The 16,462-nt window shown below is 41.8% G+C and overlaps 1 protein-coding gene across 2 annotated transcripts; it reads right to left on the bottom strand.

Moving 5' to 3' along the window:
* Positions 1 to 9,333: 9,333 nt before the first annotated feature.
* On the bottom strand, positions 9,334 to 16,173 carry ankrd39 (ankyrin repeat domain 39). 2 transcript variants are annotated; one of them, XR_003692592.1, is made up of 6 exons: positions 15,719 to 16,173; positions 15,462 to 15,565; positions 15,163 to 15,366; positions 14,854 to 15,060; positions 9,682 to 9,802; positions 9,334 to 9,417 (listed from the first exon to the last, which is right to left on the bottom strand). XR_003692592.1 is itself a non-coding variant. In XM_028578524.1 (4 exons), the coding sequence occupies exons 1-4, from the start codon at positions 15,810 to 15,812 to the stop codon at positions 14,914 to 14,916; spliced, it is 549 nt and encodes a 182-aa protein (XP_028434325.1). In that variant the 5' UTR covers positions 15,813 to 16,173; the 3' UTR covers positions 14,393 to 14,913. The 2 variants fall into 2 exon arrangements, 1 of the variants encoding a protein (XP_028434325.1); XM_028578524.1 differs by lacking the exons at positions 9,334 to 9,417; positions 9,682 to 9,802 and having other exon boundaries at positions 14,393 to 15,060.
* Between the last annotated feature and the right edge of the window lie 289 nt (positions 16,174 to 16,462).

Below are 16,462 nucleotides of genomic sequence, written 5' to 3'. Positions count from 1 at the left end.
TAATTAATATATGTATCCAGCAAATTTATATAGCTCATGTATCTGTATTGTGTGAACAGTTAACTTCATTTAATATTGTATGCAGTGTTTTCTTTTGCGGAGTGCAAATGTCACTGTGTCCGGAGCTTAGCGGCGCCCAAGACGATTGTGATTGGTTTAAAGAAATGCAAACAAACCAGTGTTTATTTTCTCCTATCCTAGAATGTACAGTATGTGTGGTGTATAGCCAGACCTTACTCCACACATGCTGTGGGGATAGGTCTGGCAATGTGAGACTACATTAAGAGTAACAAAAACCAGAGTCAAATTCCTTGTTTGTATACACACTTACTTGGCCAATAAAGCGGATTCTGATTTTTAGACGCTACACTTTTCTACTACCTGTCCTCTATCGAGAAAGCAAACACTATCTTATTGCTGTTATATTGGTTGTAACACGAGCCCCAAACTGAGCTCCTATCAGCAAACACAGGAGGATCTTGGCATGATGTTACAGGATGTATGACTTCTTTGACTCATCCAGATTTGATTAAGCGTTGATATTGTAATCAATCCACCTACGAAATAACATTTTAGATTATAAAGTGAAAGTGCAAGAAGAGATCAAAACAGAACAATACACTGTATAAATAAAAACGTTACAAAAGGAAATACATCAAAACACAAACCTTTCAATGCTGTACGCAGTAGAGTTTAGGGGCTAGATAGGTGAAGATACTTGAAATACTAAATGCTGTGATATTGTGAATTTATCTAACATTTTATTTATATATTTTTTGTTAACCGCAGCTTTGCAATGCGCAAGCACTCAGTAAAAGGAGTGTAATTAAATGCACATCACATGCAGATGCAAAATTTGAATGTTACATACTCTTACGGAAAACGTTGTCACTTGTGTTATCAGTTTAAAACCTCTGTTCAGTTCAGTTCATTTCTTAAAGGAACACACCGACTTATTGGGACTTTAGCTTATTCACTGTATCCCCCAGAGTTAGATAAGTCCATACATAACCTTCTCATCTCCGTGCGTGTCATAACTCTGTCTAACACACCCAGTGCTAGCCTCGCTTAGCACAGATCCTGGAGGTAACCGGCTCCATCTAGCCTACTGCTCCCAATAAGTGACAAAATAACGCCAACATTTACCTATTTACATGTTGTGATTTGTACAGTCACAGCGTGTACAAATAACAAGGTCATATGAGACACAGCCATATTCTAACCGTATACATATTTTCTCAGAAAGGCGAAGCACTGCTACTTCTGCTACTTGGGCGGGGTGATTTGCTAGCAGCACCTGAAGCCCTGTGGTGAGGAGCAGAGAGTTCACCTGGAGTTCGCTCAGAGTTGGAGTAATGGAGTCGCTAATCACTCTGCCCAAGTAGCAGTGCTTTGCCTTCAGATGAATGTGATGTGAAAATGTTGGCGTTATTTCGTCACTTATTGGGAGCAGTAGGCTTTAACACGTCAAAGTCTGCAGGACTTAGGAAGTATTACTGCATATGTAAAACAGTTGTATCAAGCCTTTTGTGGCTCCAGAGGGAGCTGTGTGAAGTCTGATAACTTGCCTAAAGGGCATCACTTGATGCAATTAATCAGAAAAAAAGCTTACATCTCTGGTTCTGTTGTATTGATTTTTATACCTTTTTGTTGACTGGCCATTGTGAGTCTGGGAATGTTAGGAATAGCCTAGCTCAACATTTTGGGAAATATTGCTTATTTGTTTCTGCCGAGTTAGATGAGAAGTTTGATACTACTCTCATATCTTTACACTAACTATGAAGCTACCCCCAGCAGCCGGTCAGCTTAGCTTAAGTTAGGTTAGTACGAAGAGTGAAAACAGGGGTTGTGTGGTTTTACGGGAGGTTATCTGACTATTCTTTGGCTGGGTGCAGTGTCTTCCTGCAGTCTTGTCGTCACGAGGTTGTCAGAAAACTAGCTAAGACAGACAGAGAGTGACTGGAATAATGAATAAGACAAGAAGTAGTCCAGCACATAACACAATGACATGTTTTTACATTTCGGTTTTTAAAATCTTAATTAGTGAGCTTTTAAAGGTACACTGTGTAGTGTTTTAAGTATTTTATTAGCTAAAATCAATGTCTTCATTCATAAATATGTCCTCATTGGTGTAAAATTACCTCTGCCAATGATCTGACTTATCCTCGTAAGCGAATTATTTCTTATCTGTAGTTACATTGGACGGGCAAGTCCAAGGAGGCTTCCATGTTGTTCCGCCATTTTGAAAAACTAATCACTTAGATGGACAGAAAGCACTAGCCTACCTGTCTAGCTAATCCACAACGCGTTTTCGTTCAGAGCCAGCGTCACGTTACTGAAACCAGCTGAAACGGAGAAGGAGATCAGTGAGAGGCGCTTGTCCCCGGCAATTTTGAAAGCCTGCACTGCACTTTAGTTCATAATGGAGATCCATACTTATGCCGAGCCACAGGAGAAGGAATCCTCGTCGGCAAAAAAGCAAAAAAATTGGAAGACGTGTTGTCATAGCTTCTTGGTACATAATGGCTACCGTAGTTGCAACACGCAATTTTGAAAAAGTGAGGCGCTAGAGAGCACTATTCATTTGAATGCAAAATACAATTTGCATTCAAAATTCAATTCAATTCACCGCTAGATGGGAGACATTCCTACATAGTGTACCTTTAAGGTGCTGCTAGGCAGATGTTTTTTAACCTTTGGACAGAGCTAAGCCAGCCGTTTCTCTGTTTCCAGTCTCTCTGCTAAGCTAACTGTCTGCAGGCTGTAGCTTCGTATTTCACGTAGGCTACAGACAAACCCTTGACAAGAAAGCAAACATGCATCTTTCCCAAAATGTCTAAACTATTAAAACTTCTCCTTCAAGTTACAGTGACTGACTAATGCCGAAAGGACATATTGCCTTTATGTAACAAGTTTTGATTGGTGTATTTCGGTCAGACACTCTTGCATTTCAAATTTCTAAACTGCCTTTTTTGTCAAATGCACTTTAAGCTCAAATTATCAATTAACTCAAAGAGAGCTGCTGACTATGTAGCAGATGGAGTGTGAATCTGACAACCACATACATACCAGAGGAAAAACCAAGCATGTTTATTAGGGTAACTAATAGTGAGAGTTAAACGTGCAATGTGCAGCCACATCTTACGAATTCAGAGCTTCAAAACGTGACTGAGAAGACCTTTGATGCAACAAGCAGTTTGAAACCACATATTTTCGAGACATTTCGTTTTGTATCACTGATAAAGAGTTCCCTTGGGATGTGCAACACGCTGTTAATGATTTAAATAGTCTACAGACGACAGAGAAGAAAGCCTTGGAAGAAGTCATAACATATGGGGATGGTTTATTCATTCTGTTGCTTATTGTTTTCCTCCGATGATAGGAGGTGACTGATCTGAAACTCTTCACCCCAGTCTGAGCAGTGACAGCTGTGGGTGGTAAAGATTCTGCAAAACAGAGGGGAGAAAATAAAAAATAAAAAAAACAATCGCAGACCAATAAAATATAGTCTTTGGTTGTTTATTGCAGCACTGGGGAGACATACTGTCTATGTGTCTATACTGGTTCACTGGCACACATAAGAGAATGAAAGCTAACTTGTATAATGAGGGACTCATTTGAAGAAAAAAACCTTCAATTATTAATCATTAACTTGTCCCTGTGATGTGTACATGCCATGGTAGCTCAAGACACATATAGGCGAGCTTACCGATGGGCTATAAAATGAAGTGATTAAAGTTTATGAATTCTATTAATAATTTCACAGTGCAGTTACGTTTCATATGTACGGAAATGTTAAAAAAATGTTGTCTACAAAAGATGGAATCATGTAAATTAGTTATTTACATGATTTGAGATAGGACCGGCACTACGTAGGCTTTAAAGTCAGTTGAACTTTCGCTCCGATGCATCTGACAAAAGCTCAGCCTAAACACAATCTGTTTTAAGATGAGGTGGGGCATTTCTGATCACTCCTCACTTCCTTTCAGTGTAAGGAAATGTGCCGGACACTGTTAAAGCCAGGAATACTGTATGCAAAAGCAAACTGAAGGAGGCGAAGCCACACATCAGCATGGGAACAAACAGAGAGTCATGCAATCCTCACAGTGAACAATATCTGCCCCTGGGATGCTTTGCATGATGATTTCCCTAGCAGCTTCTTCATCACCCCAAAGTGGTGTTTTATTGTCCTCCCTTTTCGTGTTTGCATTCCATTGTTACTGGGCAAGTACAAATATCCTCCTTTATGCAGAAAGGCCACAGACAGGCCTTCCACTACGTTGTTTGAGCCCAGCCCTCATCCATCCGTCAGCAGTGCCCTCGTTCTACACAGGTCCCCCCAAACTCTGCTCACCACCCCCAGCCTGCTCTTTGACATTACTCTGTTGTGGCTTTCCGGGCCTTTATGCTGGCTGTTGTCTGAGGCAGATTGAAGACCCTTTGTGTTTGTCAGCCCCTGTCCCGAGTGGCCGGGAGGAACCTGCTGGGCTGCGAGTGGAGAGACAGGAATGCGCATATGAATGGGCTAGTGTGTGCCGGGCACCTGCTGATAGAGGGACGGCGTGCTTCTATGAGTCTTAGTTCATCAGCGTAACCATCTTGTTCAATTACACGTGCAGCGCGGTGTTGCGTTCCCTGGTCATTCACACTGAATGGGAGTATTGTCACTGCAGTTGTGACTATTTTGCTGTTTGGTATTGTAGGGGAGTTCTTAACAAATGCTGTGTCAGCAGCATTGTTTTTGGTGTGAATAAGCATCCCCAAATGCAGCTATTTACATCTGCCCTTCTATTGTACTCCAACTATATTTCCCATCATGTCTAGATGCAATGATGATTTATCTGATCTGATTTATACAAAATAAGGGCTTGCAGGATCTTGTCTTTACATGAAGCCTGCCTTTTATGCTTCATTTCTGACGATAAATGAATAAAAACGGAGACAGTCAAAGAAGACAGTTTTAGATATAACGCAGTTCCCCAAAGCCTTTGTCTGACCATTCATCATTATTTGAAAACCTTTTTTTAAAACAACACCACTCTGTAAACATACTATATTACAAGTTCTGCATTTAAAATGTATTATTTATTTTTTAAAGCTTTAGCGCGTAACTTTTTGATATTAATGAACGCCCGTTACATCCAAGCCATTGCCAAATGAGTTACTACAAAGCTAATTAAAACTATCAGCTCCACAAAACTCTCTCTCTATTTCTCAGTATGGCTACGTTCAGAAGATTGGGTCGTCCGGTGACTTTCCCACGCAGAAGCTCGAGTGAAGATAATGACCTCTTCGGAAGAGTCCATCATGTTTTCTTAATCCTACGTGTCCTCCTTGGCTACTAGCAAATGTGTGGAGGAGGGGTGGGGGCGTGTGCGCGATCACAGAAGGCTTGTATCATGTGGACGCGCCCACAGTGTTGTTGTCATTACTTAGAATTCCTCATTAAAAACAAAGTGAGGTTGAATGACATTAAATCATATTGGATAGCCAGATATTTCTTTAAACCAATCACAACCGTCCTGGGCGGCCCTAGGCCCCAGTAGTGGAGCTAGCGAGAGGGACGGGACATCCGGCACGTCTCCTTTACACGCTTTATTCCAGCAATGTACATCCGTTGAGCCAGACTACACATAAAGCAGATATGTATTCAACATTAGAACTCATGTTTCTGCCAAACTACAGTATGTCCAATATTATAAATGAATGTGCAATATTTACTCTCCTGTTTTTTTTTGTTATTGCTGTTTTTGGTCTTCACTCCTGAGGAAAATATCTGGCTCCTCAGCTGCTTAATGCTCCACTATGTAAAAAAAAAAACTGAAGTTGCAGGCTGGAAAAACAAAAACATTCGCTCAGCTCTGATAACTTAAGATCCAGGCGTCCGATGACTAAAATCATTGACTGGGTTCAAATATATATATAAAACGACCATGATCTAAAAAGTGTATCGTAAAAATGTAGCTTAAGACTGGATACAAAGTCAATTTATGACAACCACAATGCTGACGCACGCACAAAGGGGAAATATGACGCTATTTACAGGTGACGTCGACCAAATGACACAGACCCTGTCCTTAATTAAAATAACAGACTTCTTTTGAACATTGTTGTAAAGTGCTAATATTATGGGGCGACCTCTAGCTCACCCAGTGGGAGCGTTCGCTCCATGTTGGCTGGGTCCTGCAGCGGCGCAGGGTTTGGGTCCAACCTGCTGCCCTTTGCTGCATGTCATCCCCCGTCTCTCCCCCATTCATGTCTGTCCACTTTCAAAATAAAGGGAAAAGCCCCAAAAAATTATCTTTAAAAAAGAATTATGCTTTTTGGCTTTTCCCCTTTCCTTTATTGTGTTATATATCTTTTTTGAGCACATTATAGATATAACGTGCACAAAATTGCCGATTTCCGCGCAAAATATGCGGGGCTTGCATGATTTCATAATCCCCGCATTTTTGTTGCAAAAAAGTCACATATATCTTAGCAGAAAGATGAAAAATGTTGGTTTACTTCACACAAGAGCAGCCATTTTCCCCTGTTGCCATGGGAACATGATGAAGTGACGTGAACATCATCAAAAAGCAGGGTGTTGGGGGAATCACTTTTTTTTCTCTTTTTCATCAAACCGCAGTTTTTGCAAGTTCCCGCAATTTTTGCAAGTTCCCAGTTCCCGCAATTTCAGCGCATAAAATTGCAGAAATATCCCGCATATTCCATCGCATTTTTTAAGAAAACATGCCTCATAATCAAGGATTTTTGCCCGCAACAATCACAAAAAAACTCTTCTTTTTTCATTTTTCTGGAAGGACTGGTTATAATGCTCACCAATGTGTTAGCATGGCACGCCCTCATACTCTGCTTCTGACTGGCTAGTAGTCCTTACCTAGCTACTGCGCATGTGCGACTCCCAACAAAGATGGAATAAAAGTGAGATGACTCACTCTGTAGCTAAAACAGAGAGGTCAACACACAGGGTGAAAAGAAAAATATGGTGTTTTAAAAAAAATTAAACCATGTAAACCTATTCTGGTACAACCTCTAAATACAATTATGAACCTGAAAATCACTTTAATGTTATAAACATTTGGGATAATGTAAGTACACGACTCAATAAAATATATAACATAGGTCTGGTCGTTTTTAGACATTTTAATGTGGAAAAGTTACATATTATAGTATATTATATTTATACAGGTAGGCAAACGCATTTTTGTCTCAGTGCATGCATTGTCTTAGTCCGGCGGTGCTGCCGCTAGCTTAGCTTAGCGTAATGAATGGAATCATTTGTTGCCGTTAGCATGTCGTGAATAAAAGTGACCCAACAACAACAAAAACAAAACCTAATAACTTCTTGTGGCCTGTGTATTCACAACAAGTAAAAATAGCAATGCAGATTAAGACTAGACGATTTCCTATGTAAATATTGACTTGGGACTATATTGGGTGAAAGTAGGCTACAGCCGAAGCACTGCTACTTGGGCAAAGAGATATCAGCAGCCCGTGGGGCTCTGCGGCCGGCGCAAAGTCACTGTTTATGGGTTACTGGACGGGCAGTGGCCCACCAAGCCCCGCCGAGCCCCATGGAGCTCAGTCAGGGCAGCGGCATTTGGTTGTCCAGCAACCCAGAAACAGTGACTTTGCGCCGGCCGCAGAGCCCCGCGGGCTGCTGATATCTCTGTGCCCGAGTAGCAACTTCCACCCAATATAGTCCCAAGTCAATATCTACCTACAGTAGGAAATCGTCTAGTCTTAATCTGCATTGCTATTTTTACTCGTTGTGAATACGCAAGCCACAAGAAGTAATTAAAATTTTTTGTTTTTGTTGTTGTTGGGGTCACTTTTACTCACGACATGCTAACGGCAACAAAGGATTCCATTCATTACGCTAAGATAAGATAGCGTAGACGCGTAGACGCAGACCCCTCTGCGTCTACGCCGGACCCTACGCCGTAGCCTGACGTGCACCTCTCGAAAAATGTAACTACACGTCGCCGCGACGCAGGTAGCTCGGCCGTGGTTTGGTAGAGTTGTATTTCTCCCGACTCATTTTCTGGTTCTCCTCCATAAACAACATGAAATCAAGGAGAGGGTTAACTTTTCCTGCTAGATATTTCCCACTGTGGTCAGAAAGCACAGAGGAGACACTTTGTTTCTCTACTATGACTCTAGAGTCGCTACTCGCTCCGCGCTCCGAAGGTAATCGCCGGCACTCTCTCACTTCTCTCTACCACACACTCCCCACACACACACACGGCTCGACGCACACACCAGCGCACAAGTATAAACATCAGGCCACTTTAAAAAGCTACGGCGAGAGCTCTGCGTGGAGCCGAAGCACAACTATAAAAAGGCCTTAAGACAATGCGTGCACTGAGACAAAAATGCATTTGCCCACCTACAGTTTATAAATATAGAGGAGACGGTGAATAATGGTGGCGTATTCCTTTAAGGTTGTAATTTTAAGATAAGTTTGGATAACTGTTCTCGTTCTGATTTATGTTATCAGAGTCTTCAAACGCTCCATCGTGTAAAACCAACTTCACTGACAATTGTATCAATGAGTATGGGACGGAGAAATATATTGTCTAAAACTTCTGTACATATCAACAGCAGTCTGTAGATAAAATTTATGAATTCTTATTCTTCGCTATAAACTAAAGGGGGGAAAGGAGACCAAAAAAGACATGCGAGTTAAACTTCATAGGACGGTCGACAAGTAAACCTGTGCATATAAACAACGAGCTAGAAAAGCTCAATTTACTCTGAACTAGGGGCATACACAGTAGATTAGTATGGGCAGTTGATAGTGCAGATTTGGCAGATGATATACATCATAACCTGATTTCAGTCAGTCTGGTGTGATGGGACCTAGATATATGATCCCAAAAGCTTCATTGATTGTCCTCTGACTCATATGGTACAGCTTATGGCTTGTTTGTCTGGCCCTGCTTTTGAGAAGATTACATCTCCATAATCAATGAAAAAAAAAAAAAAAAAGAAACCATCCAACACAGAGTCTGAGAAAAAAAAGAAACATCTGGGAAAATAAACTTTCTCCCTCAAATATACCCACAATATGCAGAAATCACAGCATGTTCACAATTTCCTGGGGAAACTTTTTTCAAGATTATGGTCGCTGGAAGAGACGTTATGACATTGTCCAGATGTGTTGGTTGAATTTTTAGTCCAAATGTGGCTGCAGGAACCTTAATTCTACTGGCATGGCTTTTATATATTTCAGATTAAAATATGAAGCTAACGAGTATGTTGATTATATCTACAAAAAACATGTTTCACATGGTCCCGATTTGTGTTTGGCTGGATCACCTGATAAGCCGGACATTTCCCACAGTCACAGTGCCGATTGCCTGGAAGCTGAGCGGCTGGCCCCTGGTCTCATGGCTCGCATCACCCGCTGACCTGGAAAATGGGAGCATAAGATCTGCAACATCACTTCAACCAGCAGACAACATGCTGCTTTGAAGTGGGAGTGGGCCTAAATTGGATTATGCAGCATCTCTAAGGAGCAGCTCCCGTAAATTTGATTACACACGCCCCCTCACCCAACACCTACACTCCTATTTCCCCGATTTCCCCGACGCAGATGAGACGAAATGGGGCGGTCCTTCATGCCAGAGTCTGGCCCTCCAATTCTTTATGTGTGCCCATCTGCCAGCCATTTACCTGATTACGTTGGGATAAGTCAAACAGCTCCGGCTCTGCCAGGGCAGCTGGGAGGCAACAGAATGGCATTGGTTTTGTACAGGTGGACACAGGAAAGATAAGGACCAGATGAGCCTTTTATCTGTGGTAACAAACATCCAGATATCACCAAAATGGAGATAATTGGCATCTGGCACAATGGAATAAAATCATGATTAGTTTTTAGTCACAAAAACTATTTTTAAAGCTCAAACGTCATTTTCAAACTGGAGAAATATACACAGAGGACAAGCTGTTCTCATCATCCACTCTCAAAGCTAAAGCGCCGTCTAAAATAAAGTCCCAGGCACTGATTTCAAGTCCTCCACGCAAGCATGGTACACAGACCACCTTCTATTTGTGAGGAAAATAACATCCAGTCCTGGTTTAACTTGGGCTCATTATGGTGGAAGTGGGTTCCAGGGCCAGTTTCATTGCTTTCCAAATAAATCTCACTAAAAAGAGCTGTAATCCAAATTCCTCATCTTGTGGAGTCCTCCCATTACGAGAAAGCTCTCTAAAGCGATGCTTAAAAACCACACCTTATCCCTCTAGATAGCACTCGTTGTTACATGTGTACTGACAAAACAGAGTAAAGTAGCACAGTTAATTGAAAGAAACCATTTTTTTTTTTTTTGTAAGTGTGGAAAATGTCTTTTTCTTCCCTGACCAATCTGCTTATTTTCACCCACCACAGGCCAGCCTCTGATTGTTTCCACATAAAGGGGAAAAGCAGCTCTGCAAATTCAGACCAGCTCATGAAAAATTACCAAGAAAAAAATGAGCCCCTTTAATATTCCTCCGCTTTTACTGAGTGACACAGACGCTTTTCATTACCTCGCTCACTGCTAGCAGATCTAAGACGTCAACTTTGATTATGTTACACAGAACCTGGCAAGGGATCAATCAGAAGGTACTGTGGTGTGTGTGTGATAGTCTGGGTGCCAGTCAACATTACTGGTCTGATTCAAATAGCATAATGTGCTTTGTTCTTCCTGCCACTGAGAAAACAAACCGGGATATCTTCGAACCGTTCTCCTTCAGTGAGCAGCGAGCGAGCCCCTGCTATTACTGACGTGTGGCACTCAAAATGGGTGCTCCTCGTTACAGCTCCTCAGCTGTGTGGAAGGAGGAACTTGTCACTGAGCGTAAACAGCTCTGTTGGCTTGGTCCTGCGAGCAAAAATACCCCCACCCCCCCTCCCCTCGCCATCTACCCTCCAACACCCCATCTCCTTGTGCTGTGTGGCGTCAGCTGCAATGAGCTCCAGATGTGGCCTGGCACCCCTCCAGTCACGGCACTGGATGTGGTTTGAAAGGTAGTTTGGAAACACCGCCCACAAGCGGACCCAATGAAAGTTGGTCAGACTGCAGCGAGGGGGGTTTCTGTCGCGGGGGTCGTATTCGTGCGGAGTGCAGGAGCACAGAAGAAGTGCAGGACACGGTGCAGGACACGGTGTAACTGGAGGGCTGAGGGGGAAAGGTATCAGCCTCATGTACAGTACAGGCCAAAAGTTTGGACACACCTTCTCATTCAATGTGTTTCTTTATTTTCATGACTATTTACATTGTAGATTCTCACTGAAGGCATCAAAACTATGAATGAACACATGTGGAATTATGTACTTAACAAAAAAGTGTGAAATAACTGAAAACATGTCTTATATTTTAGATTCCTCAAAGTAGCCACCCTTTGCTTTTTTTGATAACTCTGCAAACCCTTGGTGTTCTCTCAATGAGCTTCATGAGGTAGTCACCTGAAATGGTTTTCACTTCACAGGTGTGCTTTGTCAGGGTTAATTAGCGGACTTTTGTCCCTTATTAATAAAAAAGCAAAGGGTGGCTACTTTAATTATAAGATTATTAGAATTATTTGTTTGTTTATTTGTTTTTTAGTTGTGTATTGTGTTCGATTGCTGTATGGTTGGTGGCAAACCAGTTTCCCTATCGGGATTAATAAAGTTTTTTCAATTCAATTCAATTCAATTTAAAGAATCTAAAATTTAAGACATGTTTTCAGTTATTTCACACTTTTTTGTTAAGTACATAATTCCATATGTGTTCATTCATAGTTTTGATGCCTTCAGTGAGAATCTACAATGTAAATAGTCATGAAAATAAAAAGGAAAGGCATTGAATGAGAAAGTGTGTCCAAACCTTTGGCCTGTACTGTATGTGCATGTGTTAATTATTGAACATGCTTTGAATAATAATAATAATAATAATAGTTGAAAGTATTTCCATCTGTTTCAGTAGATATGGAAATATCAACATCCTTTATTCACCCCCAGGCTTCCATCCTTTGTACCCTTTTGCATATAAATACTGGTTTAAAAAAAAAAAAAAAAAAAAACTCTGTAATGAGTCCTGCCTTTGATAACTAAACAAAGGACGAGTTATTGTGGTGAGAATGGCAAAACAAAAGCTAATAACTGCTAATCTAAAAGCTCAAATAATACTTTAAAAGTTAAAAAAATATATATATTCCAGCACGGCAGTTTCCTTTTCGAAATCCATATAAACAATGCATGATGGTTATTATGGATGGAATATATATATTCCAATACAGGTCACAATGATATAAAAAGAGGTATCAATATGGTGGTGGACTAGTAGCTGGAGAGGTGTCAGTTCACCTCCCGGGCACTGCCAGGATGCTCTTGAGCAAGGCACCGAACCCCCAACTGCTCGGGGCGCCTTTCCATGGGCAGCTGCAGCCCCCTCACTCTGACATCTCTCCATTAGTGCATGTATAGGTACTGAGCATGTGTGTTTATTTCAGGCCTGTGTGTAATGTGTATTCTAACAACAGAGTGAAAACACTGTAATTTCCCCTTGCGGGATTAATAAAGTATAAATTATTATTATTATTATTTATTAAACAACAAATTAGCAGCCCGAGTTTCCAGGTTGTTGGACGGCTGTGTGGTTTGAAGTCATTGCTTTACCAAACAACCATCAACATCTGCTCTCAGTGTAGAAACATGTGAATGACTTACACCAGAAGCAGTAGGTCCTAAATATTTGCTAAACCACTCGGAGACATAAAACTTACGTACAGTCGAAGCAGCTGAGACGGGTTGCAAGCAACAGCTCATGAGCAAAATATGTAGGCTGAGCATGAGCGCTCCTAAAGACCATATCAAATTTTCAAACATGTCATGACTCATGTTTAATGATACCAATGTGTCAAAATGACCTGGAATTATCAGCAGTCTATCTGTTGTTGTGTTTGATTGAAAACGGAATTAACACACATTACAGTGTTCAGAACAGTGGCGTCAATCCCTGTGTCTTACTATCAGCTGGGACGGTCACACGGATGCTTTGCTCTCTTTCTAACAGTTCCTCCAGTTTGGTTTTTCAACAGTATGCTGCGAGGATTGAATGAGGTCACTGTGTGTGTGAGCTGCTAGCTAATTCACATGCTGTAGTGAAAAAAAAAAAAAAAAAAAAACACATGCAGCTTTTTAGACAATAGCTCCCCCTGCTGCCACACATGTAAAAAAGAAAATAGCCCAGCAAGGACCACTTTACATACATTTGCCAGACAAAGTTTTTACAAATAACCCAACACGGGCGAAGATGTTCTCCTCCAGTTTTAATACAAACTGCTTTGTTAAACAGGTCAGGCGTTCGAAGAAAATCCCAATTCATGCTGCATTGAGAGGAAACGCTGCACAAATTCATTTCAAGTTTTACACATATGAGGGTTGAAGTGCATTCATTTAGAAGAGAAGAGAGAAACGTCAGCACTCATAACAAGAATTTGTGCTTTTTTTCTTTTTGTTCTTGTCACTCTGTCTGTCAGGTAACTTGCCTGCCTGCTCTGCTCTTGTATCCAATTAAGAAATTTGAGAAAGTCAGGCTAATTCCACAGTGAAATAATCCATATTAAAGATCATTGCACCTACGCACCTTTAACGTAAAAGATTCAGCTGCATCAGATTGTGAGGTGGTTGTATTCCCTTGATTTTTGCCCACTGATCAATAACATTTGTCTATTTCCTTACCACTCAAACCTTACACTAAATACCTCAGATGGAACTTGCTCTTCATGGGAGTAAACAGAATTAATATCTCCACCAAAAAGGTTATGTTTTCGGCTTGGTTTGTCTGTTGGCTTGTTTGTTTGTCTATTTGTCAGCTGGATTACCTGCAAAACGACTGGCCCGATTTTCATGACAATTGACAGGGCTGGTGGACGGGTGTAGCATGGGCCAAGGACTGAACCCATTCAATTTAGGAGCCCATCCAAATCATCACGGGGCAGATACACACATGTCGCTATGTTAACATGGCAACATTTGATATGTTTTATAGTTTCTATAGCTTAGGAGGTGTAATTACTACACAAGCAGTAGTCTCGCATTGACAGGCCTTCCTCCACGGCGCTGTGGAGGAAGGTCTGGCTAGTCCACACAGCATTCTGCGATGGGAGAAAAACGTGCTCTGGTTTATTGGCATTAAACCAATCACAATCGTCATGGGCGCCGTTAAGAGCCGGGCAGAGCCACGGTGCCGCTGCAAAATAGCCTCGGGAAGGAACTTGTTTTGGTGGAACGTGTACGTTCAAAGGTTGTTTTAGTCGTGCGGCAGAAAACTCAGACTGGACAGATAGTCCGGCTAGCTGTCTGGATTTACCCTGCAGAGATCTGAGGAGCAGTTATAGTCCTCAGAAATCCACCGGAGTTTCAAATTCCAACACAAAGAAATCGGAAGGTGACGGACATCCGCCGCAAAAGAGGGACAACCGGCGGAATTTCCGGGGGCACCGCAGCAATCCCGGAATTGGAACGCCATGGATATAGACTACACAAGCAGTAACCTAAAAAAAGAAAAACAGGATAATGTTTATGGTATGAAGCTAGAAAATGCACACCCTAAAGAAGGCTGCTTTGTGCAGATACGCGTGGGTTTCTGCCCAGCTCTACTCTTAATGTAAGATTTCGATATGAAACAGCCATCTAAATAAAGGCTTTTTATAAGAATTTTCACAAGAAGAATGCCTTGGATCTTTTTTTTCTTAGAAAATGAAATGTTGTGTCCTTCCAGTTTGGCTTGTTGCTGATGTTCAATGGAGGAAAGAAGCAGCCACACGTAATGTAGTGTGAATCCCAGTCAAGATCAGTGTTCTGACCTATGCAGACCTCACCTAGTATGTTTTGAGCTTATGTCATTTTGTCTGATCTCAGCATGCCCCAGATGCGGTGTGTCACCGAGGTGGTTTTAAGAGCTCCTGCAGGTCTCCCTGCGGTGCCAGCTGGAAGGGGAGCTGGAGCCTCTTGTTCACCTGGCTGCAGAGCGCTGCACAGTGCTCGACAAGCAGCTGACATACCTCTCCGTGTCCCTGTTCGGCAGCCTGCCCAAGCAGTTAACAGAGCAACACATACAGGCGCCGGTTAAAGTTAAATGATCATCAGACTGTCTCTCTGGAAATGCCTTTATTATGTTATTGCTGTACCTTATGTAAAGGAGATGCACCATCGTCATCACAGAGCATTGGATCTGCTCTGTGGTGCAGCAGGAGTCGAACCACTTCCAGGCGGCCGCAGTAAGCGGATCGATGGAGCGGCGTGGCACCGCCTGGTGTCTGGGGAGATGCACAAGCACCATTCTCGAGAAGAAACTTGCATACAGCGTGATGACCACTGCGACTTGCATAGTGCTACGATAAAATACACCCCAAAAAAATGTATGCAGGAGTTTAGATACATGAGAATAGTGGACGATACAGCCAAAACATCTCCCAAGCAAACTCACCAGAGCTGTGTATCCAGCTGAGTCTCTCAGGTTAGGGTCTGTGCCCTTCTGGACCAGGGACCTGACCCTCTCCAAGTCCCCATTCATTGCAGCAGACCAGACACCTGCATAGAGGAATGACACACAGCACTGCACTTTATTGACAGCTCAGTCAAGTCAGGAATGACAATAACTGTTAGCTAAGCCATTTGATGAAAATATATTTTGCATATTCTATATAACTCCATTAGAACCATGGTTTAACTCTGAATGCAAACCTCGTTCAAAATCCATTTCACTCAGCGTCTGGTAAACACTAGGAGAGGAGACTGGATGGGAGCAACACGAACACTGGTGTCTATCAGACGCCATTGTTTTAATTGGCACTAACAGAATAAAAAATAGTTCCCTATTGATTCAAACCGCTGAACCCTAGTTTTTGTTTTGTACAGGCATGGATTTAGCATTTACATTATGCCTTTTGACAGTTCCGTGTTTCTTCTTCTGTTCTATATGTGGAACGTTAGGCGACTTTTTGGTGCATTACCACCACCAACAGTCGAAGTTATAAAACACACAAGCCCACAAATAAAGTAAATTAATGTTTAACCGAATGACCAGATACAGGTTAAAAAAACGCGAATGGCTAACAAAACGAAAAAAAGGACGTCTACAAGTGTGTCCAGGCCACCCGAGGCCACCCCATACAAAAAAAACAAGCGTGCCTACGTGTGAACGCTCCGACCAATTGCAGAGCTGCAGTCAGAAGGACCCCTTCAAGTGCTCTCTGATTTGGTGTGTTGTTGTCCCAGTTTTTTGGGGGAAAACTTTTACTTTTACGGTCTATGGGAAAAAACTTTTTTTGCTGTGGCGGCATTATGATTATGAAAAGCGAACTGTTACATTGGTGCAACGGATCATTTGATTTATTAATATATCACCAAAAACCTACTCATCACTTTTGTTATTAATGGATTATATGACTCATCTTTTCCGTTCCCTTTAATGCTCTATATTGCCAT

The sequence above is a fragment of the Perca flavescens genome, chromosome 5, assembly GCF_004354835.1.
Source record: "Perca flavescens isolate YP-PL-M2 chromosome 5, PFLA_1.0, whole genome shotgun sequence".
Classification (NCBI taxonomy): Eukaryota; Metazoa; Chordata; class Actinopteri; order Perciformes; family Percidae; genus Perca; species Perca flavescens.
Note: the sequence above shows the minus strand (reverse complement) of the source record. Positions and strands in the feature narration are given on the sequence as shown.

What these genes read in the sequence shown, in the direction of transcription:
- ankrd39 (XM_028578524.1), bottom strand. Translation starts at nt 15,812, where the DNA reads ATGGCGTCTGATAGACACCAGTGTTCGTGTTGCTCCCATCCAGTCTCC. An exon ending in TGAAATGGATTTTGAACGAG is followed by an intron (nt 15,566 to 15,718) that starts GTTTGCATTCAG and finishes TCCTCTATGCAG; the next exon opens with GTGTCTGGTCTGCTGCAATG. An exon ending in CAGCTGGATACACAGCTCTG is followed by an intron (nt 15,367 to 15,461) that starts GTGAGTTTGCTT and finishes ATTTTATCGTAG; the next exon opens with CACTATGCAAGTCGCAGTGG.